General features: G+C 47.8%; 1 protein-coding gene across 1 annotated transcript in view; it reads left to right on the forward strand.

The window, feature by feature from the left end:
• ALDH16A1 (aldehyde dehydrogenase 16 family member A1) overlaps window positions 1–27034 on the forward strand; it is a 483909-nt gene that overhangs the window by 250725 nt on the left and 206150 nt on the right. Inside the window, exons 13-15 of the mRNA XM_069200818.1 lie at window positions 2846–3013; window positions 24149–24353; window positions 24717–24902. Coding sequence (XP_069056919.1) covers window positions 2846–3013; window positions 24149–24353; window positions 24717–24902 — 559 coding nt within the window. The remainder of the gene's footprint in view (window positions 1–2845; window positions 3014–24148; window positions 24354–24716; window positions 24903–27034) is intronic.

A 27034-nucleotide genomic window follows, 5' to 3' on the forward strand; every position in this document is an offset into this window, starting at 1 on the left:
CACACGTGTGCACATACACGTATTGCTCAGGATTCCAGCCTTGGAATACCTGACCCCTTTGCTTGCATACTTGCTGATACTTAACTCTTTGTAATTCAATTTTAAGATAGTGGATCCAACTTTTCAGAACAAATAAAGTGGTTTGGGACCTGCTAAAAGCCAGTTTGTGGTTGTAAGTCAATTATACACATGAAGATACTTTAGAGCATGGGTACTCGCAAACATTTTCCCAGGGGCCGAAAAGTTTGGTGTGTGATGTGACCGAGAGCCGCATCAATGCCAGCGGAATGGTGGTTGGGTAAGGGGGTTGGGAGGATTGGCGGTTAAGTATCGGTAGGTGAAGCAAAGGGTATACATCTAGTGGCAGAATTGAGCAATATGAAACTAGAAAACCTGGGATTAATGTTAGCTTCCCCACTTTTCCAAATTGTGTGATCCTAGGCAATTGCTTAATTTTAGGTACAGGGTCTGCACCGTACAAATCTGCTTCTGTGTTTGATTTGATAAACTATAATGTTTTTCATCTATAATAGGAACACAGACCACTCAAAAAGTGCACATAACATCTGACTCACTTGTTTAATTCACTATTGGTGTATTTGTCAGGGTAGAAGTGGAAATTAATGTTTCTAAATTCTAGTTTGAAAACTATCACATTTAAATTAATACTTCTCATTGCACTGCTACAATAAATTATACTTAGGTGAAATGGACTGCGTGTTACCTTAATACACTTTTTGAATTTTGAAGTGACTGTTATATTTGTACACTTTTGCTGCAAGATGTCTTTTAAAATGAACTTGCTTCTAAAGTGAAGCTCAGGAATCCCTGGTTACTTCCTTTCCTTAACACCAGTTAACCATGAAATTAACAATTGCCTCTTTATTTACGATCGAGTGAAGAGCAACCCTGTACCCGTGTTGTCCCGGGGGCCGCATGAAAAGGTCAAGTGGGCCGCATGCGGCCCCGGGCCGTACTTTGAGTATTCATGCTTTAGAGAGTATGGTTCCCCTTTACCAAATACCAAAATATGAGCTCAACAAATGTCAAATGTGCAGTTGGAGAAAATCTTCTGTGCATCACATATCTGTAGGTCCTAATTAATACATAGTATTATGCGGTCATCTGAGAATTGGACACGCCCTGGAAGAATTTGGGGGGATTTCTCAGGAAGTCGCCATGAAGTGTTTTTGAGATCATGGGGCAGTTAGCCGTCACTGGGCAGTATCCTTTGTAGTTATAGTCATTTATCACTGGTATTCCTCACCCACATATACTACTGCACTCCAATTAAAGAAGAAAGTTGCTTTCTTCTGGAAATTAACATTTTTTATGGGTAGCAAAGCCAAGCAGTCAAGGCATACTGTAAGACGTATTCTCAGGTACAGTAGGATACACCAAAGAATAATCATAAAATAAATATCCAGCCAGTCCTATCCCTCCAAAGAAGAAAACAATTATTTATAGGTAAGTAAAGAGAGATAAAAATATGAACCACCTAAAAACGAAAAAGTGCTACCACCTACTGCAGGTGAAATACAGCCCACTACATTTCTACACCATTGAACCTATGATGTATGTTGCCCTGTGGGGCTGCACTCTCTTAAACTCCGGAAGTTCTTCCTTTTCAATCAAGTGCAGTGTTTGCAAACAAAGTCATTGAAGTTCCAGTCGGTGGAACAGAGGTAACAAAGAACAGAATGTCCACTAAACGCGAGGTAAACCTGGGTACATCATTATTGTGAAAAACAATGGTCCATCTGGAATTATTTAGAGTTTTATCGACCAACATGTGTGTGTATGCATGCAATATGTAAGCACAACTTTAAAACAATTTAGCGATCCTGTCCAGTGCCCTTGGCTTAATGACATTAACACAAGAAGTAAACGCCATACACACAAAAAACTGATGTGAAAGTATTTATTGTATAAATCAGCAGGAGTGCTGGTGCTATGTGTAGCTTAAAAAAAATATAACCCGTTTGTTTGAACAAACAACTTGTGAAGTGACAGTTGTATCTGAAAAAGAAGCACAAGTTATGCCATCTTTTTGGTTCTAAACTGGTTGAGTGTGTGTGTATATGTATGTAATATAGATAGATCGATAGAAAACAAGCCTTGTGGGTATTGAGTTCACAGATACTCATCAGGGCTGCAGTGTTTGTGGATACCACGCCGAGCGGTATTGGGATCTTTGTTTGATATATTATTGGTACACAGATGTCATAATGCTGACTGTATAATTTGACACGTGCCTGGAAACTTCCTGTTCTTTATAAATCTCTTCTGCTCTCAGCAGGAGATGCAACCCTCTAGTCTCTGTTCCCAGGTTCCTTCTTGTGTTCAGTAGTGATTTCCGCTTACCAGAACCTTTTATATAGTAAGTTTAGTTCCCATCAGCTTTGGTTATGTAGTAAGCATTATTCCGCTCTGTTCTCAAGAGAGATTTTGCTGACCTTGATCTTTTTCAAATTCACCTCTGGATTAAGAGCGTGCTGTCATCACTGCCAGTCATTGAATATATTGGAGATTAATTTTTGGTGACCCCTATCAATATAGCTAAGCTCTGACAATGAACAGCCAAAAATGTGGAGCAGTTCCAGTGGAATCTCAAATTGAGTTGCCTGAAGGAAAAAACATATGGCAGCCTAAGTTATGTAGAGGGCATTCGTCCCAATGGGTAGTGTGTCTTCAAGGCTGGTAGGACCAGGGCAGAAGCTCATGCCTGACAATGTACAGTGTGCAGGTGACTGAACCCCAGCTCTGTCTGAGTTGGGGGTTTGCTCTATGGTTATGGTGGGTATGTTGTTTGTTGACCCTGCTTGCACTCTTGTCCTCTCTGCAGCGTTGACCGCACATACAAGCTCTACTACGCTGGAGCACAGAAGAGGCCGGATGGTATGTACTCACGACCTGTCAGCAGCAACAGTGGGGATGTAGTAGCATATGTAGCAGATGCCAACAGGAAGGATGTCCGCAATGCAGTGGAGGCAGCCCACAAGGCTGCACCAGGGTGAGTAGTGTCTGCTGCGATGGGTTGTGCGGGGAATGATTGTGTCTGTTTGTGCATGATTGCATTCAGTGAGGCAAGTGTGAATGTGTCTGAATCTGAGGTCGCCATGGTGAGTATCTGTTACACAGATGTTTGTGTGGAGATACCGTAGAGTGCCTGAACTCACGTAGGTCTGTGGCAACTTGGTGGTTACTGTAATTGTTGCACTGTGTAAGGAAAGGAAACTTTTTGTTGACAGCCCCCCCCCAAACACACACACATTTTTTGACTGATGCTTCTTGTTTTCAACTCTGAAATGCAAAGGCCCAAGCTGACCAGCCCCACTGCATGAGCTCTGACCCCCCCTAATAAATGTGCAATTGGCTAATAACTGATTCTCATATTTAACTTGCCTGTAAATCCCAAGTATATGGTACAAAGTGTATTCAGGGCTTGCAAGTTAGATGTCAGTAGTAGACTGCAGCACTTAACTGGGCCATCACTACAGTGACTAAGTGAAAACATACCTCTAGGTCTGCCACTGCAGCCTAGCCGGGCAGCTTTTAAACTGTTACCAGACATAGCAAAATAAACCCTTTGTGCCAAGCTCAAACCTTTCTTTTTAATATTAATAAGTAACCCCTAGGAAAAGCCTAAGAAGCCCAGAAGGCAAGGTGCTAAATATTAAAAAGAAGGACATGTTTCTTTTATGTTTGCGTGTCCTGACGTTAAAGACCCCGCACTTGTCATTTTAACCGTAGCAAGGCTGGTGGCCCATTGACTAACATGAAGTTACACTAGCCCAAAGGCTAAGTGCTAACTTTTATTTGGGACCACCAAACATAGTACTTTGAGGTGTCAAATTAATTGTTACATTAAACCCAACATATTTCTGAAGTGGTATTGAAAGTAACTTTTATTATAAAGGTGACTTTAGAAATTCAGCATGTTTTTGCCTCAAAATTCTAGTAGCCATTTCTAATTTAGAAAGCAGTTTGTCCCCCAAGACAGCTTGCCGACCTCGTGCTAGAGAGTAAATGGCAGTCAGGAAAGGGGAACAAAAGGCCTGCTGGTAGGAGGAGGTGTGAGCTCCTCAAAACAAGATAGCCCAGCTACAAAAAGGTTACCACCTCTGATAGACAAATACAAGTTACACCTTAGCTTGCTCGCGCCTTTGTGCATAGACAGACTGGCATCTCTTCCTGAGGGAGAAACCAGTTGCAGAACCGATTTTTCCATGAGTGGTGGCTCATTATGGGGTATACCCATAATTCTGACCCAAGGAAAGAAGGATTCTGACATCTTAGATCTACTGAGATGCACTGTGGTATTGTTTATTGCCAGTCACTCAAGAAGTGATGTAAGAATGGGTAGGGCTGCCCTGTGAGAATTGTTCCCCCATTAGTTAGGGAGTTTCCCCCCACCCACAAACTAGAAATTAGCATAAAATTGGCACTACTGGTCTTGGGAAGAACAGAAGGAAGGCTGCATCATCTGCACCTGTGGACCTCAGAAAGAAAGGCTGCTGAACCTAGAAATGCCTTTAGAAAGAGAAGGGCTGCTCCTGCTGTTGACTTCATGGAGAGGACGTGCTCCCACTTGTGCCGAGGGCCAGTGAGTGGACTCCAAGAGCTGGTTAACTAGCCTCCTGTTAAGCTTCAGGAACTCAAAGCTAAAGAAGCCCTGCATCACTTGCCACCGACCTAGTCTTAGACTCTGCTGATGTAGCCTGTGAGAACAATCCCCACGCCCACCCCCTCAGAAGGTACCCCTGTGTCCTGGAGCTTTCGTGGTGCTATAGTGTACTCTTTCTCCCCAGAGAACTGCACCTTTTAAGTCTAGAGTAAAAGACAACCGTTTTTGGACACAGAATTAGAGGCTCATACCCTACCTCTACTTTACCGGTTCATGGGTAGACTCAAACTCCTGTCAAGAACCAAGGCTTCAACTACACTACCGGATTTCACCTTTCTGTAAACGTTGAACCTAAATCCAGACTCAAGCTGCTAAGGACCCCACTAATTAGCTTGATGACAAGAAAAAGAACTAGAAAAGTTTCTGAGTGCGAAGATAAAAGTTTAACCGGACCCAAGCTGGCCCATGCCCCCAACAACGTGCATGGAGTAGTGACTGTGGCCTAGACCCCACGTTTGAGGTGTATAGACTACCACTAAGATATTTTTGAGTGAACTACACTGATTTGTAAGAACCTTGCAAAAATCATGACTCTGGTTTCCTTCATTAGATGTTTGTAGGATTGGGATCTATTTATTGATAAAAATATCTGATGTTTATGAGTTGGAGTGGGATTTGTATTGACTGTTTTGACTGTTTTGATACTGATAAATGCTTTACAGTTGTTGTCCTTTGCTTAAGCCTGCCTGCTTTGTGCCACAGCTACCAAGGACGGAGCTATGGTTTGATTTAAAGTAACCTTACAGGACCAGATACAGAATAGTGAAATTATTTCTTGGTGAGGTCTCACAACTACCCAAACTAATAATCCACTTTGTCACGCACTGAATGAAAGACTTGTCCTCCTAAATGTACCCGATGCAGCTCTCTCAACCTACTTTGATTAAGCATGTAATGTCAAACATACTGCTTATAATGCAGGAACACTAATGTGATAACATTGAAGATTTCATGTCACGGAGGCAGATATGCCTGACTAGCAATAGTACTAAATGTGCTAAAACTTTGTGTATAACCTGCGCTTTTATTTTTTGTTTGTAAATACAATGAAATGGGGCGTGGCTGAGCTCCGGCACCCCAAGGCTGAAAAGAGGCAATTTAACCTGTCCCCCTGGGTCAGCGAGTGGCTGTTGAAGACCGAGCCAGACAATAGGCATCGGACACCGGCAAACAAAGAGCCAGCAATGTGAGGCTAAGGGAAAGATGGAGACAGAGGTGAACCGGGCGTGGGGTGGGTGTGAAGCACCCCACGCGGACCCGAACGGGGGCCGGGAGATGGCTTCAGTACCTGTTGCACTCTAGGAGCTGGTCCCTGCCCTGTTCTAGTCATTGCCGGCGTGGACAGAAGGGAAATGGGCCTTTGAAAAGCCCCAGAGGATTGCACGAACATGTGAACAGTGAGCCTGGGGTGGACATTGGGGGTGGGGGGAGCCTCTCTTTAACCCCCCCTCTCCCTTCTTTCCTCAATAGCTTGATGGCCACTCAACCCCGACCACATTGATGAGAACTCCTGCATAGTGCACCCTTGTCTGAAAGGGCCTAGGACTGTTGTAGTGAAGGCAAGGCCACAAAGAAATAGCAGGAGGCCAGCAGGTGAAGAGGGAGACAAGCGAAAAGGATCTCTGTCAGAGCCCCAGCTGACTGTAGGAACTGGGACTCAGCTGCTCTGTGCTAAACAGAGCCCCCCTCATGCACATAGATAGCCGGAGACTTGTAATTGGGCGGTGAAGAGCTTTGGGGTAGACGAGTTGGAGGTAGTACCGGAACCGCACTGCGCATAGGAAGAAGAAAGACCACTACCTCCTTCCTACATAATTAATTCGCCAGCCGCCACCCTTTGGCACCTTTTTGGTTCTGGGCTCAAAGAGAGCGGCAGGGGGCCTAGGTTGGAGCAAAGGGTATTGCAGAGAACAGTTAATATTGAAAGCGGACCAACCTGAAGGTGAGGGCTGACAAGGGGTCAACATGCCTGGGAAGCAGCGGTTTGGGAGGTGACAATAGGCCGCGGCCCACAGAAAAACCACAGCCCTGTCAGACGCAGCCCTAAGGAAGCCTACTCTGCAAAGCAACAGTAAGGACAGATCAGACACTTAGAGGGCCCTGCCTGACTGTGCATCCTGGCCGGAAGGAGACAGGGAATTCCATATCCAAGCCCTGGGAGAGAGAGAGGGGCCAACAATGGTGCGCAATAAACCTGGGCAGCCTCAGAAGGGGAAGGACGCATCGGGAACTATGGAGGCACCAGCATATCAGCCACCACTAGCAGTAAAGAAAGGGCTCGAATCCCACACAGCAGTTATCCTGGCAGCTATCAAAGACACTAAAGAAGCTCTGAAGTAAAAAATGTATACAGTGGCCTATGGGATTGTTCAATAGAGTGGCAGAAACAGAATCAATATGGGGCCAACCCGACCAACAGTAATGGGTCGCATCTTGCACCTGAAAAAGGAGTTATAAGTTGTGCGGGTAAAGATCAGTGATGCTGAGGACTGTTACAGAAGGAATGACATTAGGGTTGTGGACCTCCCAGAGGGAACAGAAGGTCCTTTAATGGAATTGTTTCTGGAGGATTGGCTTGCATTGGTGTTCTTTGAAGGAAAACCCTCGAAATGGTTCACAGTGGAACAGGCTAACACAGTACCAGGCAAACGGCCACAGGGTACCCCGGGCTCCTTCCACGGAACTCCTTAATTATAGAGACAGGGATGCGATCCTGCTAAGGGTTAGAGCACATGGGTCCAGGAGGGTGGATGGAGTCTCAAGTAATATTTATCTGGACTACACCACATTGGTGCAGAAAGAAAGAGAGACATTCATGGCTGCTAAGAGACACCTTAAAACCTTGGACATGCAATTTGCTTTGTTTTTCCCTGCCAGACTCTGCGTCACCATGGGGGGTGAAATGTACTTGTTTCCAAACCAGCAGAAGCATGAGAGTGGCTGGACCACTGAGGATACCCATCCCCCCTAAGGGGGAACATGAAGACCAGTCCACATCGGGATGGCGGGAAGCTAAGCCACAATGTAGACTGCGGAGGAAACTATGCCAGAGACCAACAAAGGATCTGGAGTCTGAGAAAGCATAGGTGGTGGAGGCGCTCCACCGGCATCGGAGCAAGAACTTGGGATGCCCTGCGGGGAGGTGCGGCGGAATAGGGGGAGGATACAGAGACTGTGGCATTGGACGGGGTAGGCGGTTAGGGGCAGGAGACACCATCACCAGTAGTAACTCCAGTGACTTTAGGGAAATTATTTGACTTCATCCATGGAATCAGATGGCCTTGGAGGCAGGAGTACAGATTTACTCTCCCCTGCCTGAGAAAGAGGATGGGGAAAAGTGGGATAAGGTTGGAGTCAGGAAGGATTTCTACATGCCTCACAGACCCCACCTCGCTACCATGGACTACAGAACTTTGGCAGACAATGAGTAATAAGCCAAGGTTTGTGTTATTGGGGCGACTGACGTACATTGAATTGGGGGGTTGCCAGTTTCACGACCACAGTAAGGTGGGGTGGGAGTTGAGGAAATGTTGATAATTTAGCCATGTTTTATATTGTTGTGGCAGAGAAGGGGAGGTCACTGAGCTTAAAGGTGAAGTTCAAACAATGCTGGCAAGAATGGGTGCACGTAATCTTACTTTGTTGACCTGGAATGTCAGTGTGCTGGGACATAAAATTAAACGGGGGCTGGTGATGAAGGGGCTCACACAATACTCCACTGATGTGCTATTCCTGCGGGAGACGCATATGAGGTGGAATCGTGCAACAGCTCTAGGACAAAGGAAATATACAGTGGTGAGGCATGCAGGGTTGCCTACGGGGTCCATAGGGGTGGAAATATTTGTAAAAAAAAAATCCCTTCCGCTTATGGTGACTAAATTGTGGACAGATAACCTGGGCTGCTATGTATTGGTCATGGGGGACTGGGAGTGTGAAATGCTAGTGCTGATTAATGTGTATGTCCCCCCTGGCTTCCAGACAGAAACGCTTTGAATACTGAGCTGCGTCTTAGCAAAAGTCTGGCAGGCCACAACTTTCCTGGGGGGAGATTTTAATATCATCTTGGACACCCAACTAGACACGACGTAAATTTGGCCAATACAGCAAACTCAGAGGGACAAATTGAAGGGATTTGTTAAGGCATCAGGCCTAAAGGACGTTTGGAGATCCCTGAATGGTCAAAACAGGGTGTACTCCTATTATTCTCTAACTCTAACACTCACCCCCCCTCCACCCTTAAACCCCCCTCCCCCAGCTCTTCTCACTCTACCTGTCCCCCCCCTCCCTCGCGCTTTCCCGCCGCGACCTCCTGCACGCCCCCAGCTCCCATTCGCCCCCAGCTGACCCCTCCCCCCCTCCTCCCTCTTATGGCGGCCGCTGCACGACAGTGGTAGCGACCCTTGACCCAAGGGTAGGTCGCTCCCCCTGCCGCTGCAGCTCCTCCAGGTTCCTGAGTTCCTGAGACCCACCTCACAGTAAGTACCCCCCACCTCACAGCCCCTCGCCCTGCCCCGCGCTACTCACCCTCTCTCCTGCTCCTGCTTCTTTTCCTCCTCTCTGTCTCTTCCTCCTCGCTCCTCCTCTGCAATCTTCTTCTGTACTCTTCTTCTCCCCGTCTTCTCTCTTCTTCTGTGCGCTCCTCAGCCTCTCCTCTCGCCTCTCTTCTTCCTCATCTTGCTCTGTGGTCTTCTGCCTTCTGCTCTTCGTCTTCTGTATCTTCTTTGTTGATCTGCTGTTCGTCTGCTCTTCTGCTTCTTCGTCCCCCGCATCTTCCTCTGTGTTCTTCTGTTCTTCTGTGTTCTCCTCTTCTGTGTTCTTCTGTGTCCTTCTCTTCGGTTCTTCTGTGTTCTTCTGTTCTACTGTGTTCTCCTCTTCGGTTCTTCTGTGTTCTTCTGTTCTTCTGTGTTCTCCTCTTCGGTTCTTCTGTATTCTTCTGTTCTTCTGTGTTCTTCTCTTCGGTTCTTCTGTGTTCTTCTGTTCTTCTGTGTTCTTCTCTTCGGTTCTTCTGTGTTCTTCCGGTCTTCTGTGTTCTTCTCTTCTGCTCTTCCGGTCCTCTTCTGTTCTTCTGTGTTCTTCTCTTCTGTTCTTCCGGTCTTCTTCTGTTCTTCTGTGTTCTTCTCTTCTGTTCTTCCGGTCTTCTTCTGTTCTTCGGTCCTCTCCGACTCCTGTCTCTTCCCGCCCCTGTCTCTGCCCTCCTGCTCCTGCCTCACCCCCCCTCTATCTCTCCACCTATCTCTCACTATCACCCACATCTACCCTTTCGCTACCTGCCTCCCTCACTCCTCTACCTATCTCTCCACCTAACTCCCTCACTCACCCCCTCCTCCTATCTACCTATTTTTCTATCTCTCCACCTATCTCTCCATCTATCTATTTCCCTATCTCTCCCCCCCGTCCCGACACCCCCTCTGTTACCTATCTCCCTATCCTCTCACTCTACCTCTCACCCACCTCTACCACCCCCCTCCCCTATCTTTTCAACCCTACTCCTATCTATCTCCCTATTCTCCTAAAACTCTAACACTCACCCCCCTCCACCCTTAAACCCCCCTCCCCCAGCTCTTCTCACTCTACCTGTCCCCCCCTCCCTCGCGCTTTCCCGCCGCGACCTCCTGCACGCCCCCGCCCCCCAGCTCCCATTCGCCCCCAGCTGACCCCTCCCCCCCCTCCTCCCTCTTATGGCGGCCGCCTGCCGACAGTGGTAGCGACCCTTGACCCAAGGGTAGGTCGCTCCCCCTGCCGCTGCAGCTCCTCCAGCTCCTCCAGGTTCCTGAGTTCCTGAGACCCACCTCACAGTAAGTACCCCCCACCTCCCAGCCCCTCGCCCTCCCCCGCGATACTCACCCTCTCTCCTGCTCCTTTTCCTCCTCTCTGTCTCTTCCTCCTCGCTCCTCCTCTGCAATCTTCTTCTGTACTCTTCTTCTCCCCGTCTTCTCTCTTCTTCTGTGCGCTCCTCAGCCTCTCCTCTCGCCTCTCTTCTTCCTCATCTTGCTCTGTGGTCTTCTGCCTTCTGCTCTTCGTCTTCTGTATCTTCTTTGTTGATCTGCTGTTCGTCTGCTCTTCTGCTTCTTCGTCCCCCGCATCTTCCTCTGTGTTCTCCTCTTCTGTTCTTCTGTGTTCTTCTGTTCTTCTGTGTTCTCCTCTTCTGTTCTTCTGTGTTCTTCGGTTCTTCTGTGTTCTTCTGTTCTTCTGTGTTCTCCTCTTCGGTTCTTCTGTGTTCTTCTGTTCTTCTGTGTTCTTCTCTTCGGTTCTTCTGTGTTCTTCTGTGTTCTTCTGTTCTTCTGTGTTCTTCTCTTCGGTTCTTCTGTGTTCTTCCGGTCTTCTGTGTTCTTCTCTTCTGCTCTTCCGGTCCTCTTCTGTTCTTCTGTGTTCTTCTCTTCTGTTCTTCCGGTCTTCTTCTGTTCTTCTGTGTTCTTCTCTTCTGTTCTTCTGTCTTCTTCTGTTCTTCGGTCCTCTCCGACTCCTGTCTCTTCCCGCCCCTGTCTCTGCCCTCCTGCTCCTGCCTCACCCCCCTCTATCTCTCCACCTATCTCTCACTATTACCCACATCTACCCTTTCGCTACCTGCCTCCCTCACTCCTCTACCTATCGCTCCACCTAACTCCCTCACTCACCCCCTCCTCCTATCTACCTATTTTTCTATCTCTCCATCTATCTATTTCCCTATCTCTCCCCCCGTCCCAACACCCCCTCTGTTACCTATCTCCCTATCCTCTCACTCTACATCTCACCCTCACCCACCTCTACCACCCTCCCTCCCCTATCTTTTCAACCCTACTCCTATCTATCTCCCTATTCTCCTAAAACTCTAACACTCACCCCCCTCCACCCTTAAACCCCCCTCCCCCTGCTCTTCTCACTCTACCTGTCCCCCCCCTCGCGCTTTCCCGCCGCGACCTCCTGCACGCTCCCGCCCCCCAGCTCCCATTCGCCCCCAGCTGACCCCTCCCCCCCCTCCTCCCTCTTATGGTGGCCGCTGCGCGACAGTGGTAGCGACCCTTGACCCAAGGGTAGGTCGCTCCCCCTGCCGCTGCAGCTCCTTCAGGTTCCTGAGTTCCTGAGACTCACCTCACAGTAAGTACCCCCCACCTCCCAGCCCCTCGCCCTGCCCCGCGCTACTCACCCTCTCTCCTGCTCCTGCTTCTTTTCCTCCTCGCTCCTCCTCTGCAATCTTCTTCTGTACCCTTCTTCTCCCCATCTTCTCTCTTCTTCTGTGCGCTCCTCAGCCTCTCCTCTCGCCTCTCTTCTTCCTCATCTTTCTCTGTGGTGTTCTGCCTTCTGCTCTTCGTCTTCTGTATCTTCTTTGTTGATCTGCTGTTCGTCTGCTCTTCTGCTTCTTCGTCCCCCGCATCTTCCTCTGTGTTCTTCTGTGTTCTCCTCTTCTGTTCTTCTGTGTTCTTCTGTGTTCTCCTCTTCTGTTCTTCTGTGTTCTTCTGTTCTTCTGTGTCCTTCTCTTCGGTTCTTCTGTGTTCTTCTGTTCTTCTGTGTTCTCCTCTTCGGTTCTTCTGTGTTCTTCTGTTCTTCTGTGTTCTCCTCTTCGGTTCTTCTGTGTTCTTCTGTTCTTCTGTGTTCTCCTCTTCGATTCTTCTGTTCTTCTGTGTTCTCCTCTTCGGTTCTTCTGTGTTCTTCTCTTCGGTTCTTCTGTTCTTCTGTGTTCTTCTCTTCGGTTCTTCCGGTCCTCTTCTGTTCTTCTGTGTTCTTCTCTTCGGTTCTTCTGTGTTCTTCCGGACCTTCTGTGTTCTTCTCTTCTGTTCTTCCGGTCTTCTTCTGTTCTTCGGTCCTCTCCGACTCCTGTCTCTTCCCGCCCCTGTCTCTGCCCTCCTGCTCCTGCGTCACCCCCCTCTATCTCTCCACCTATCTCTCACTATCACCCACATCTACCCTTTCGCTACCTGCCTCACTCACTCCTCTACCTATCTCTCCACCTAACTCCCTCACTCACCCCCTCCTCCTATCTACCTATTTTTCTATCTCTCCACCTATCTCTCCATCTATCTATTTCCCTATCTCTCCCCCCGTCCCGACACCCCCTCTGTTACCTATCTCCCTATCCTCTCACTCTACCTCTCACCCTCACCCACCTCTACCACCCCCCTCCCCTATCTTTTCAACCCTACTCCTATCTATCTCCCTATTCTCCTAAAACTCTAACACTCACCCCCCTCCACCCTTAAACCGCCCTCCCCCAGCTCTTCTCACTCTACCTGTCCCCCCCTCCCTCCCGCTTTCCCGCCGCGACCTCCTGCACGCCCCCGCCCCCCAGCTCCCATTTGCCCCCAGCTGACCCCTCTCCCCCCCCCTCCTCCCTCTTATGGTGCCCGCTGCGCGTCCGCGCAGCGGGCGCACCAGAGGCAAGCCCGTCTGCGCCCATCTGCGCCTGGCCCTCGCCCAGCGCCACGACCCCTGGTCCCCAGCCCTCCCCTACCCCGCTGACCTGTTACGACCCCACCACCCTCCACGCCCTCAACCCTGGGCGCTCCAACACCTGCTTCCAAGCCCACCCCAAGCGCACACATGGACCCGCGAACACCACCACCTGATCCGCGCTGCCAAAAGGAACTTTTTCACCGACAGACTGGACAAAAACAGCCACAACAGCAGAGAACTTTTTAGCATCGTCAAGGAGTTCTCCAACGCCAACGCCGTCACGCCCTCACAGGATTTGTGCGAATCCCTCGCCACCTTCTTCCATCGCAAGATCAGCGACCTCCACGACAGCTTCGGACACCAGACCCAACCAAATATCACCGAACCCGCACCCCCGGCCTCCACCCTCAACAACTGGACCCACATCAACACTGAAGAAACCAAATCCATCATGAACTCTATCCACTCTGGCGCCCCTTCGGACCCCTGCCCTCACATCATCGCCCGCACCTCCAGGCCGTCATCAACTCTTCTTTTTCTTCTGCTACCTTCCCCGAATGCTGGAAACACGCCAAAGTCAACGCCCTCCTAAAGAAACCTACGGCTGACCCGAGCGACCTGAAAAACTTCCGCCCCATCTCTCTCCTGCCTTTCCCAGCCAAGGTAATAGAGAAGACCGTCAACAAACAGCTGACCACCTTCCTGGAAAACAACAACCTGCTCGACCCTTCACAAACCGGATTCCGAACCAACCACAGCACGGAAACCGCCCTCATCTCAGTCACAGACGACATCAGAACCATGATGAACAACGGTGAAACAGTCGCCCTCATCCTCCTCGACCTCTCGGCTGCCTTCGACACCGTTTGTCACCGCACCCTAATCACCCGCCTCCGCTCCACCGGGATCCAAGGCCAGGCCCTGGACTGTATCGCCTCCTTCCTCTCAAACCGTTCCCAAAGAGTTTACCTCCCACCGTTCCGCTCAGACCCCACCGAGATCATCTGCGGCGTACCTCAAGGCTCAGCCCGACACTCTTCAATGTCTACATGAGCCCCCTCGCCAACATCGTACGCAAGCACGACATCATCATCACCTCCTACGCCGACGACACCCAACTTATACTCTCCCTCACCAAGGACCCCGCCAGCGCCAAGACCAACCTACAAGAGGGTATGAAGGACGTCGCAGATTGGATGAGGCTCAGCCGCCTAAAGCTGAACTCTGACAAAACGGAAGTCCTCATCCTCGGCAACACCCCGTCCGCCTGGGACGACTCCTGGTGGCACACGGCCCTCAGCACCGCACCGACCCCCACAGACCACGCCCGCAACCTCGGCTTCATCTTGGACCCCCTTCTCACCATGACCAAGCAAGTCAACGCCATGTCCTCCGCCTGCTTCCTCACCCTCCGCATGCTCCGCAAGATCTTCCGCTGGATCCCCGCCGACACTAGAAAAACCGTGAGCCACGCCCTCGTCACGAGCTGCCTGGACTACGGCAACACCCTCTACGCTGGGACCACCGCCAAACTCCAAAATCGCCTGCAACGCATTCAGAACGCCTCGGCCCGCCTCATCCTCGACGTACCCCGCAACAGCCACATCTACGCACACCTGAGACACCTGCATTGGCTCCCAGTCAGCAAAGGATCACCTTTTGACTTCTCACCCACGCACACAAAGCCCTCCACGACAAGGGACCGGAATACCTCAACCGACGCCTCAGCTTCTACGTCCCCACCCGCCTCCTCCGTTCCTCTGGCCTCGCGCTCGCTGCCGTCCCTCGCATCCGCCGCTCCACGGCGGGTGGGAGGTCTTTCTCCTTCCTGGCAGCCAAGACCTGGAACTCCCTCCCCACCAGCCTCAGGACCACTCCGCATTCCAGAGACTCATAAAAACCTGGCTTTTCGAGCAGCAGTAGCCCCCCCCTTTCCCCTAGCGCCTTGAGACCCGCACGGGTGAGTAGCGCGCTTTATAAACGTTAATGATTTGATTTATTTGGGGACCCATAATACTCATTCCGTTATTGACCATCTCTTTGCACTCACCTTGACCGTCCCCAGACTGATAGAGGCAGCCTTCAAGGTGCAAGGAAATCAGATTTTTCCCCACTGGAAGTCACTTTGAGCACCCTGCGCTCAAGAGAGGTGCAGTGAGTGGTGTACAGCGACCTGGCAGCTGACTTCCCCAGCGGAAGTGTAGAGACTTGCTAGGGTCACCGATTTCTACTTTACGGAGAGCGAAGCGAGCAGTACAGCTTCGCAATCAGGGGAAATAATCTCAGATGTAAGAGATAAACGGAAGATGGGGCAGGAATGTTTGGAAATGGAGGGATCCACATTTTAGAGGATAGTCATGCCCAGATCCTGATTGAAGAGCTGTGTCTCCAGTTAGTAGGGAAACAGAAGGAATATCAAGCAGTGGCAACGAATGAACTGAGACAAGTGTAATTACTTCGTCAGAGACAGATATATGAAGTAGGCGATAAGACGAGCAAGCACTTGGCATGGCTAGCAGCGAGAGAGAGATGGAGAGATCGCACATTAAAGAGTTATTGGGCCTGACTGTGGACAGGGGATGAGGCAGTGAAAACCTAGTGGGGCTTATAGCAGGCTACCTGCAGGATTTCTACCCAGGGACTTCAATGAGTCAGGATTGGGAGAGAAGAGAATTTGTCAGGCATTGCCCCTGGAGAGAGTGAAGACAATGGAGCTGGAAGAAGAAGCACTTACATAGTTGCAGACAGGCAAAGCCCCAGGGCCGAATTTACTCCCGGTGAAGCTCTTGAGAAGATTGTACGCTGAAATTATTCTCTCACTACAAAAGATGTATTTAGAGGCACATGAGAAGAGTGAACTCCCACGAGACATGAGGCTGGTAAAAGTGGTTCCTCTCCTAAAACCAGGGAAATCCCCAGACAGATGGGACTCCTATAGCCCTAAATGTTGAGGTGAAAATTCTAGCGAAGACTTTAGTAAATAGATTGAGGTGGGTAATTCCGGACTTGCCACACCCAGACCACAATGATTTTATACCCCAGAGATCTACTAGACTCTATCTTAGGAGACTGCAGAACAATATTGCGGCGTTTTAATGGGTTACGGTGCCGCTGGTGGAGGCCTCCCTCGATGCCCATAAAGCATTTGACTAAGTAGAGTTGTCCTATCCATTTGCTGTTCTGGAAAAGCTAGAGTTCGGGGTAAAATTTCTGGCCTGGGTCCATTTGCTATACACAAAATCTTGAGAGTGGCTTAAGGTGAATAGGGTCCTCCCTCCGGACTTACAGATTCAGAGTGGAACACAGCAGGGCTGCCCTATATCACCAGTGCTGGTGGCCTCAGCGCTGAAACCGCTAGCTGAGTGGGTGCGAATTGATGCACAGATTTAGGGTTGGAGAAGGAACCACCCCGCCCCCATTGAAAGATCAGATTTCACTCTACGCTGATGACATGTTACTGTATATGTGTGACCATGTTAGGACTCTGGAAAAGGTGGGTGAAATCTTTGCGATTTACGGGAAGTATTCAGAACTGCAAATCAACTTGGGAAGTCCTTGCTCTTCCCAGTGGGTACATGGAGAGCGAAAGGAAGCCTCCCCATGCCTCTCGGGATTGAAAGGAGGCATTTTAAATAGCTGGGGTTATGGATATCTAGGGATGAAGACTCTCACTATGTGGATAATCTCGCACCACTGCTTTGGAGGCTGGAGACAGATGTTGGGCACTGGTGGGCTCTGCCTTTATCCTTGATGGGTAGAGCGGCACTGTTTAAAATGGTGGCCTTGCCTAGTTTTATACATATATTGCAGAACACCCTGTTTCACATGCCCAAAGGGTTCTTTAAGGCAATTGCTGTACTGCTGAGAAAGTGCCCAGAGGATAGCGCTATCCACTCTTCAGCGCTCCATCTATGAAGGAGGTATAGCACTACCTAATGTTAAGCGCTACTATGAAGCAGCAAACATAAGTGAGGTCAATGGCTGGGCATATGCGCAGGTAGAGGATCCAGCTTTTTGTATGGATAGAGAGATGGAGGAGGGGGGAATGAATGCTTGCATGTTCTCTATGGTGGAAAAGTGCATGGGGCAGCACCCCCAGCGATGAAAACGTTTTTTGCAATTTGGCATAGGATCAACAGAAAAGTGGGATGGCACAGTTGCCTCACACCAAGGACCCACTGTGGCACGGCACACAACTGAAAGAGGTGTTGAATCTTTGTGGCTTTCGAAAATGTGACATGATTGGGATCAGTACATTGGCGGATGTGTGGGATGCAAATGCGGTGGTACCATTTGACCATTTTAGGGTTGAATATAAGATGCGTTTAAGTACCTCCAGTTGCAATATGCGTTGAGAGCAAGGATCTCACCAGACCTCACCTCTGGAGTACAGGCTGCTGGATGGACCAATGCTTACAAAAGCAATCTCTCTCACATATCAGAGCCTGATGAGAAATACGCAGGAGGACTAGGAACCTCTAAGGGTTAGATGGCAGAGGGACGTAGGAGACCTGGCGGTTGAGGCCTTGGGAGATGTACTATAATTCCTGACAGTGTTAGTGATTAAGGCTCCATCCAGGCTGATATATCTCAAAATCTTACATCGGGAATACTATACCAGGGTATTCCTGCATACACTGTGTAGAGTACCAGATGAGAAATGCTTGAGAGGGTGCAGGCAGAAGGGTACGTTTATCCATACACTGTGGGACTGTTGATTGCCCTGGAATACTGGGAGGGAGTGAACCATATGAATGCGCTACTGATGTTCAGGTAGATCCAGGGACTTAACTAGTATTGTTGGGGACATGGAGTAACTCTGATGCAACCTGCTATCAATGGCTACTATTCAATCTAGGCTTCTTCTGGATAAGAGGGAAGTGGCACACAAATGGGGCCCTTCAGTGATGCTGGTGGTGAAGGATTGGGAAAGAGAGAAAAACGTTTGTTACATGTTGTAAAAGGTGGTTTATGAGGGGAGAGGATTCTCTAAAAAGTTTGACAAGATTTGGAACGGCTGGGTGAGTGATGACTAGAGTAGTCCTGGCCTGTGACCTCAAGGGGACACTGTTTTTGTCTTCGTTGATTGATTGTACAAGTATGCTGTACTGTTGGAAAACCAGTAAAATACTTACCAAAGAAGGAAAATACAATAAAATCCATAAAAAGTATTACATTTGACAGTGGTGGTCCTTTCCATAGAGAGGTGGTGATGACTGTGACTAAAGCTTTACTACCTGGACTGAGCGCAGTGCTAAATGTGACAGAAACATTACTGTCTGTAGGGGTGGATTGCTATAGCGAGGGAAGGCTAAACGCGATTGTACCACCAGTACTCGAAACATAACAGGACTAAATGTGACAGTAGCAACACTACCTGTAAGTAGGCATGGCTAAATGTGACGGCAGCAGCATGTCATGCACGGGTGCAGTACTAAATGCAACAGCAGCAGTATTGCCTTAATGCTGAACGTGATGGCAACAGTACCAGCTATAGTGAAATAATCCCTGACTGCACTCTTCCACAAAACCAACCAACCTCTGACCCCATCCCTGTCATGTAGGATCCTTCCTGGATTTATTAATACGCCCATGCCATTCATTGTTGTACATTGATGGAGGGAGCAGGTGATATCCAACAGTATCTAAACATATCTTCACCACAGCACATTAATAATATGAAAAATGTCTATCACAATTCCACAGCTGGATGTGAGTGAACTTCCTTAAATAATCCTTACAAAATAAAAGTGATCTTCAATATACATCCCCAGGCACTTAAAATTAAAGTGGACTGGCTGTCTGGGGTCAACATTTGTTTCTCATCTACTCCACTAGATGTGGTTTATTCATTGGGATTGTGTACCAAGACCCATCTGTCTCACAAGTTCCTCAATAGCTGCAGAAGCCTCCATCCACTTCCTAAAAAGCATAAACCCATGATTGTTTTTCAGGAGGACTTGAGTACGGCTGCACAATTATTTTCCTAATTTGTCTTGGCTATGGTGAGTCCACTCTCGCAGGCATGCCAGCTTCAGCATTAACACCCACCAAAGGCATTCTTAATTTAGCGGCCAGGACAATATCTAGACCCAAAAGGTATGATCACATATGCCTGTACTACACAATCTTCACTGGCTTCCTCTGGAAGGAACAAAGGGCCTGATTACAACTTTGGAGGAGGTGTTAATCCGTCCCAAATGTGACTGATATACCACCAGCCGTATTACGAGTTCCATAGGATATAATGGACTTGTAATACGGCTGGTGGTATATCTGTCACATTTGGGACGGATTAACACCTTCCTCCAAAGTTGTAATCAGGCCCAATGTATTTTAAATTGGCGTGCATCGTTTACAAGCCATTCCTAATACATTAATTACTTTTGTGTCTTTTGAAAACCTCTGGTGGCCTCATGAACTCGAGTATTGGTAGGCGTGGAATGGAATACAAAACAAACCACTACTGCGAAGCCACACTGTCTTTTTCTGGTGAAGTTCATGCCATTTGGAATTCACAACCAGTTGATCTGAGAGAGTGTGAAGACTTCCCGATTTCGCAAAGGACCAAAAACGCACTTTATGAACTGAGTTAATCTCCTTTGATACCAGTCTGCTTATTCTCCTTTAAACCCCTCCTTAACCTCCTCTTGGTTCTAGGATTCCACCTTGATGCCCTATTTCCTTTGTCTTTGTATCGTACTTTACTTCTGCCCCTTATCTTCAAGTACACTCTTGGCTCCGTTCTGCTTAAAGTCACTCATTGAGAGAGATATATATATATATATATATATATATATATATGTATTTTTTAAATTAGTCCTACAATTGAAATCATAACTGCACATACGCTCCTAAAAAGTTATTTATTATTAAAAATACAGTCATATGAATATGTAGAATTCTTGAAATAAGAGAAACATTAACGAGAATCATATTATAAGATGTGTGAACACTATCAACTGACAAACAGAACTTCCCAGTGAATAGTCCCCAGTCATCATCAGTTATACATGGTACATGATCCTATAATACACATTGTTTAACCCCTTGGGTGCCATGGATGAGCTGGTCTCGCCCTCGACGACGGTCGCCGTGTGCCTAGGACGAGATCAGCTCGTCCTGCACCCAGCTCATGGGGGGAGCGAGCCTCCCACCCACACCCCCAGGGCAGGGATGGAAGGGTAATCGCTTCCCCTTCCACCCCTACCTCCCCCAATGACGTCTGATGACATCAGCGTGCAATCGCGCGCTGACCTCATCAGAGATCGTCTCCCATCACACTGGAATCCATGCATCCAGCGCAACAGAGGAGAAACAGATTTGTTTCTCCTCGGTACAGGGGTAGGGGAGGTCAGGGAGGCATGAAAAGGGAAGGAAAGACTTTCATTCATAAGGGGAGTGACCCCTTAGGTGGGGGAGGAGGGGTCAGATGCCATTAGACACCAGGGATGTGTTTTTTTTCTTGTTTACCTTCATAAGAGGAGCAACCCCTTAGGCAAGTGTCGCTACCTGGAGGTCAATTATTTTATTAGGCCTTTTCTGCCCCCCCCCGGGGGGCAGATCGGCCTATATTAATTAGACCGATCTGCCCCAGGGGGGAGAGGGGTAGAAGCCATTAGACATCAGGGATTTTTTTGTTGTTGTTTATATTTATAACGGGAGCGACCCCTTAGGCAAGGGTCGCTCCCCTTGGGCGCAAATTTATTCTAGACCATTTCTGCCCCCCTTGGAGGCAGATCCTCCTATTTTAATTAGGCTGACCTGCCCCCGAGGGGGGCAGAAACCACTAGACACCAGGGATTTTTTATTTGTTTTTACAGCCGGGGAGCGACCTCTTCGGGGCACATGCCTCTCCCCTGGGGGGCAATTTTATTTTAGGACATTTCTGCCCCCCTTGGAGGCAGATCGGCCTATTTTAATTAGGCTGACCTGCCCCCAAGGGGGACAGAAACCACTACACACCAGGGTTTTTTTTTTCTTTTTTTTTTTAACAGCTGGGGAGCTTAGGCACTTGTCTCTTAGGCAATTTTTTTTGCGTCAATTTCACGCAAGGGGAGCGACCACTTAGTCAAGGGTCACTCCCTTGGAGGGCAAATTTATTTTAGTCCATTCCTGCCCCCCTTGGGGGCAGATCAGCCTATTTTTGTAAGGCTCATCTGCTCCCAAGGGAGGCAGAAAGCCCACCGGACACCAGAGAAGATTTTGTTTTAAAAAAGGAGAGTGGGGTATGGCCATACCTCCACCCCAAATAAATGGGAACAAAATTGTTCTGCCCACCGCTGGGCAGATGGGGCAATTACCCCCGATCCACTACCGGGTGGGGGGGTGGGGGGGCAGAAAGCCTACTAGATGCCAGGGATTACAAAAAATTAAAAAAATTGTGGGGTGGTGGCTGCCAACCAGTATGAGCATGGTTATGCTCCCACCCCAACTGTAGGGGTAACAGTCTTTTAGCTCTCCCCCTGCACACTGAAACATCTTATCCCACGGCAAGCAAGAGGTAATTTGGTTATTTTGTGTTTTGGTTTTACATTTGGGCCATGAGAGCTTGTCTAACTCTCAAAATCGTCCCACTTAGAATGCTGAGGGCTGCACTTTTTGAACTTTGGGGCGCTACTGTGTAGAAAAATCTACAAGACCTAAACATATCTGAAAGCTAAACATCTGTGGAGTCATGCACCCCGCACCATTTTCTTACCCATAATGCTCTGCAAACCTCCAACTTTGCTTGAAATCACACATTTTTCCCACATTTTTGTGATGGAACTTTCTGGAATCTGCAGGAATCCACAAAATTCCTACCACCCAGCAGTGTTGCATCTATATCGATAAAAGTCTGCTCCACTTGTCAGCCTAAAAATGTTTTTTTTTAAACTGCCCTTTTGGACCTGCTTTGGGTCCCCCTCATTTTCATGATTTTGGCTCTTCCCTGTCACAGGCCCTTGGCCCACCTATACAAGTGAAGTATCAATTTTATCGGGAGACTGAGGGGAACATTGGGTGGTAGGAAATCTGTGCCGGTGCAATGATCCCACACAGGGGGGCAGAAACCACTAGACACCAGGGATGTTTTTTTTTTTGTTTTTTTTTTACAGCTGGGGAGCGACCCCTTAGGGGCACGTGTCTCTCCCCTGGGGAGCAATTTTATTTTAGACCATTTCCCTTGTTAGTCCCTCCCTCTACCCGCAGCTACAAAGCCTGCTGTGTGTATTTTGTTAAGTGTAGTTGTTCCTTACTGCGTCTTGAAGCTGTTTTGAGCCGTTGTCATTATCTTTTCTCCTACTGCCTCTATTGGGTACTTGGCTCTATGGAAGGGGTTGATCCAGCCCCCTTCTTATTTTGTTGTACAGCACATTGACACCTCTTCTGCTGGGGTGACGCTTTATAAAATAAATAAATTGTTCCCTTTTATTTCCTGCTTTCTGTTTTTTTACTTTTAGAACACACTTCTGAGTTGTTTTTTTTAGTTAACTGTTCCTGTTATGAATGATTTGGGCTACTTTGGTGGAAGACAGGAAAAGTTGCCTCCCATGTGGGTTTTCTTGTTCAAATTAGTTTGAGTACATATATTTAAAAGGAAGTCCCTGGATCACACTTATGTGCATAACTAGTATTACACCAAGCCACCGGTGTAGAGAGTAACCTTAGTAGCTTATATGGTGTATTTTATTTATCTGTCTACCATTAAAGACCATAAGTTTTCCTGTCCTATATGCTCTTATTGCATCACCATATGAATCCAGCTCCAGTGACCTTCCCTTTCTGAACTTCAGCAGTTTAAATATTTTGTACCACCAAAAAGTCCATCCAGCTCTCACAGTCACCTCAGACTCATGTTCCCCTTGACGCCTTGTAATCCTGGCATGGTGAGCAAATCTATGATGGGTTGGATGCTACCCCAAGTGATTGCCAGTGGTTAGACAAATTGCAAGCATTCCTTCCTTCACCTTTTGTGTGTTTTATGTACCACAATAAGTAGCATGGGTTTGCCCATACACGGGTCCTATGCTCACTGCGTCACTGGAACAAACTTACCTGGCTTGTGAGCCCATAACTAGGGTCAAACCGGTCCTCGTTGATTATGTTGTGGTTGAGGGAGGGCCAAGCCATACAGAAGCATGGTCAAGACTGATTTGCATACGGCTGAGACCAAACTGAGATGGCATGGGGGCAATAGAATTATGGGATGGTATGCTCCCCTGAGTGATTGCCAGTGGTTAGACAAATTGCCAGCTTTTCTCGCATTCCCTTTTGTGTGTTTTCTGTACCCTGTAATCCTGACCCTGAACATCAGGATTAAAATTTGAGAGTAAAACTGACTCCCAGATCTTGGAGGTTAGCTGTGAGGCATTAGTTCCATTGGGTACCGTCAGAGCACCATGAGCCCTCAATCACACCCACTCTATATCTAGCAACAATCCCCTTTTCTAACTCATATACACATCATTACTGAAAGCCCGAAAGCATGCATTAATCTGTTGTTGCCAAGTGAAATCCATTTTAATTCTTGGAGCATCTAATCAGTCTACCTTTAACTTTGGTACGCTTTTTGTTAGGTTTTTAAAAAAAGTTAGCTTCTTTCAGTGGCCCCCCTAGTCTCCACTAGCTTGGATAGCTTGGGAACTGGAACACGAGAAATACGTCATATCTTATATTATCAACATTTGTATAGTGGTGTCTTCCATTGGGGGGCACCAACGAGGACTGTAATAGACCCTCTCCAGCAACTAGGGCATATAAGCCTGGTAGAAAACATGTAGCAATTGCTATAGTATTTGGCAGTAGGCGAAAATGCTGTAATATTAAGCTCAGACTGCATTTCTAGTCACTCAGGAGGATGAGAGACCTGGTCAGCATCTGGATTTATGCTTCGACCTGCAAGTTAAGCATACACGTAAGGCACAGAAGCTCACTGAACTATTCTGCCAGCATTTCAAAATAGATTTTCTTTGCTCATTCCATCTCCAGTATTATTTTTCAAACCGTCAAAAACATGTATAGTATATATATTTTCTGCTACCAAAGACAAGTTTTGGAGCATTTACAGCCAGCCAGCTGCAGTCTCTGAATAATTTTGTGTTTTCTTTTCAGCTGGGGCAAGCGGGCTGCCCACAACCGTGCCCAAATAGTTTATTACATGGCTGAGAACCTGGAGCTGCGAAGGACAGAAATGGCAGAACGGCTAAGCTCCCTCACTGGCGTCACTGTACAGGCGGCCTTGCAGGAGGTGGACCTCAGCATCCAGCGCCTCTTCTACTGGGGGGCCTACTGCGACAAGTATGGAGGAACCGTGCAGGTGAGTATGTCCATTCTATCTAACACAAAAGCCAAGATGAGGCCACAGAGATAGAAAGGACACTCCTTTTCAGCAGCTCAGTAACCCAGTACAATGGAGCCCTCAGCATGTAAAGTAGAGTAAAATGGCAAAGCCCGAACATAGTAAAAATGTAGAAGGAAGGTTGTATGATTGGGGTGGGTGACATACTGCCATTTCTGGTTCAATCTGAGAATATATCCTCTTTCTCCTGACATTTTTGGGTTACTTTGCACATGTTATTGCCATAATGAAAACTGTGAAGCTTTCTCTGGGATTTTTGGGTTATTTCTACACAGGAAATGTTTTGAGACAGCATGTTTGTGTTATCTCTGTTTAATCTAGGAGACTCTTTTGTATGGTGCAACTGTGCAGATCCGTGAGCCAATGGGTGTGATTGGCATTGCCTGCCCAGATGAAAGCCCACTCCTCAGCTTTGTCAGCCTCTTTGCACCAGCAATCGTGCGTGGCAATGCGGTAGTGTTGATACCCAGCGAGCAGTTCCCTCTGCCAGCCTTGGATTTCTACCAGGTAAGTTTGATCTTGTGTTTGACTCTCAGCAGTTGTTGGGGACTTCAGAAGTACTTTCTTTTGCAGTATGACCACAAACCCAGTTGAGTGCATGATACATTTACAAATATTCACTGACTGTTGAGTTGCATTGGAGAGGCATTGTACAGTGCTGGGATTCAACACTGACCAAAGGATCGGCGTGGTATCCAGACACCAGAGGATCAGTGTGGTATTTAGTATGGGAAAGCATTACTGATTAAGAATCCTGGTAGCTGGGCACTGTACATACTTTAATTCATGGTCCATATGTTGTAAAACAAAGACATCTCTTACTTGAACATGAGTTCAGACCAGTTTGTGTAGAAAAGGAGACAGTTACTTGTTTGATAGTAGAATGGCACACCAATTCTGCTCAACCCACTCTCACTAGCAGCCAACCCACCCACCAGTAACACCTTAACATTCCATGGCTTCTTAAACTTGGCTAAGCAGAGAATGGAATCAAAATTAGAGCTCGGTTATTGACAAGACTAACATGATACATGGTACTAAGTATGTAGGTGGCACCTATTTGATTTGCTATACCAAACCCTCCCTATTCGACCTGGCATCCTTGGCGTGGTTTCACCCTGATTTTGTACCTTCAAACCTCTTGTTTTGCCGACTTCATTTTTGCTGGCCTTAGGATTCTGCACACTTTACCACTGCTAACCGGCAATAAAGTACTTGTGCTCTTTCCCTAAAACGTGGTATCATTGGCTTATTCCCAATTGGCATATTTAATTCACTTATAATTCCCTACTAAAATGTACTACATGTGCCCAGGGCCTGTAAATTAAATGCTACTAGTGGACTTTCAGCACTCATTGGGCCACCCACGTAATATCCTTTTAAACATGACTCAGGCCTGCCACTGCAGAGCCCATGTGTGCAGTTTTGAGCTGCAATATCAACGTGGCAAAAAACCTTTAGCCAGGCCCAAACCTTCAATTTTAATACATATGTCACCCCTAAGGTAGGACCTAAGCAGCCCCAAGGGTAGGGTGTGATGTATTTAAAAGGTAGGACATGTATATTTTAGTTTTATATGTCCCAGTAGTGGAAACTCTTAAATTCATTTTTCACTGCTGCAAAGCCTATCTCTGCCATAGGGTAACATTGGGATTACCTTTTTACATCTTATAAGTGTATTTCACAGTCTGGAACAGATACGTTTTGTGAGTTTGGTGTCTCTGGAATGACAATTTAAAAACACAACTTGGATTTTAATTTGCAATTCTGAAAAAGCCACAGTTAGACATTTGGCATTTTATTGCCTTAGCCATTTGGTGCCTGCTGTCTGTCTCTGATCACATGTCTGGGGTGGGGGACTCGTGGGCTTTGTGTATCTCCCTAAGACTGCTACACACAAAGTAAACTTAGGTCTGAATTGATGGGCCATTTGTGTCCTGATGGGCCTTCCTGTGCAGGGTTGGAGGGAGGAGCTGAACACAGCCCCATTCACACTTGCATAGGCTGTGTCCTGTCCACACGCAAAGGGCTGCATACCCCCTGCAGTGAATCTGGAGCTAGTCCAGGAAGGGCAAGGACTCTGTGCACTTCAAAGGTATCGCTTTGAAATCCCCCCATTCAAAGGCACAATGGGTATAAGTACTGAAACTCTGACACCACCAACTCCGTACACTTTTAGACCTGTGGATACTCTGCCAGGAAGAACGACTGCTGTGCTGCTACAAGGACTGCTGCTCTGCTGGACTCCTGCTTTGCTGTGCTGACCTGCTGCCCTCGTGCTTGGGAGTGAGAAGGACTGCACTTTCATCTCTCTAACCCAGACTGACTCCCAGGGCCATCTGACTGGTCTCATGAGTGAAGTCTCAGGGACATAAGACTTCCAAGCGACCTACTTTTACACCTGCACTCTGCCATCTGTGAGTCTGTCCTATCAAGCAGTGTCACCCCAGTCCTGAACCCTTAAAAGTGGGCTTAAGGGGTTTGCTGCAGCTGGAACAACGCATTACTGCTGCTGTGCATATCGGAACCAGCACACATCGCCCCAGTTGCATAGATCGGAACCGGCGCACTATCCCCATTGCGTGGATTTGAGACAACGCATCACCTGTCCAGCAGGGATCGACCTCAGTGCATCACCT

This window comes from Pleurodeles waltl, chromosome 7, assembly GCF_031143425.1.
Source record: "Pleurodeles waltl isolate 20211129_DDA chromosome 7, aPleWal1.hap1.20221129, whole genome shotgun sequence".
Lineage (NCBI taxonomy): Eukaryota > Metazoa > Chordata > Amphibia > Caudata > Salamandridae > Pleurodeles > Pleurodeles waltl.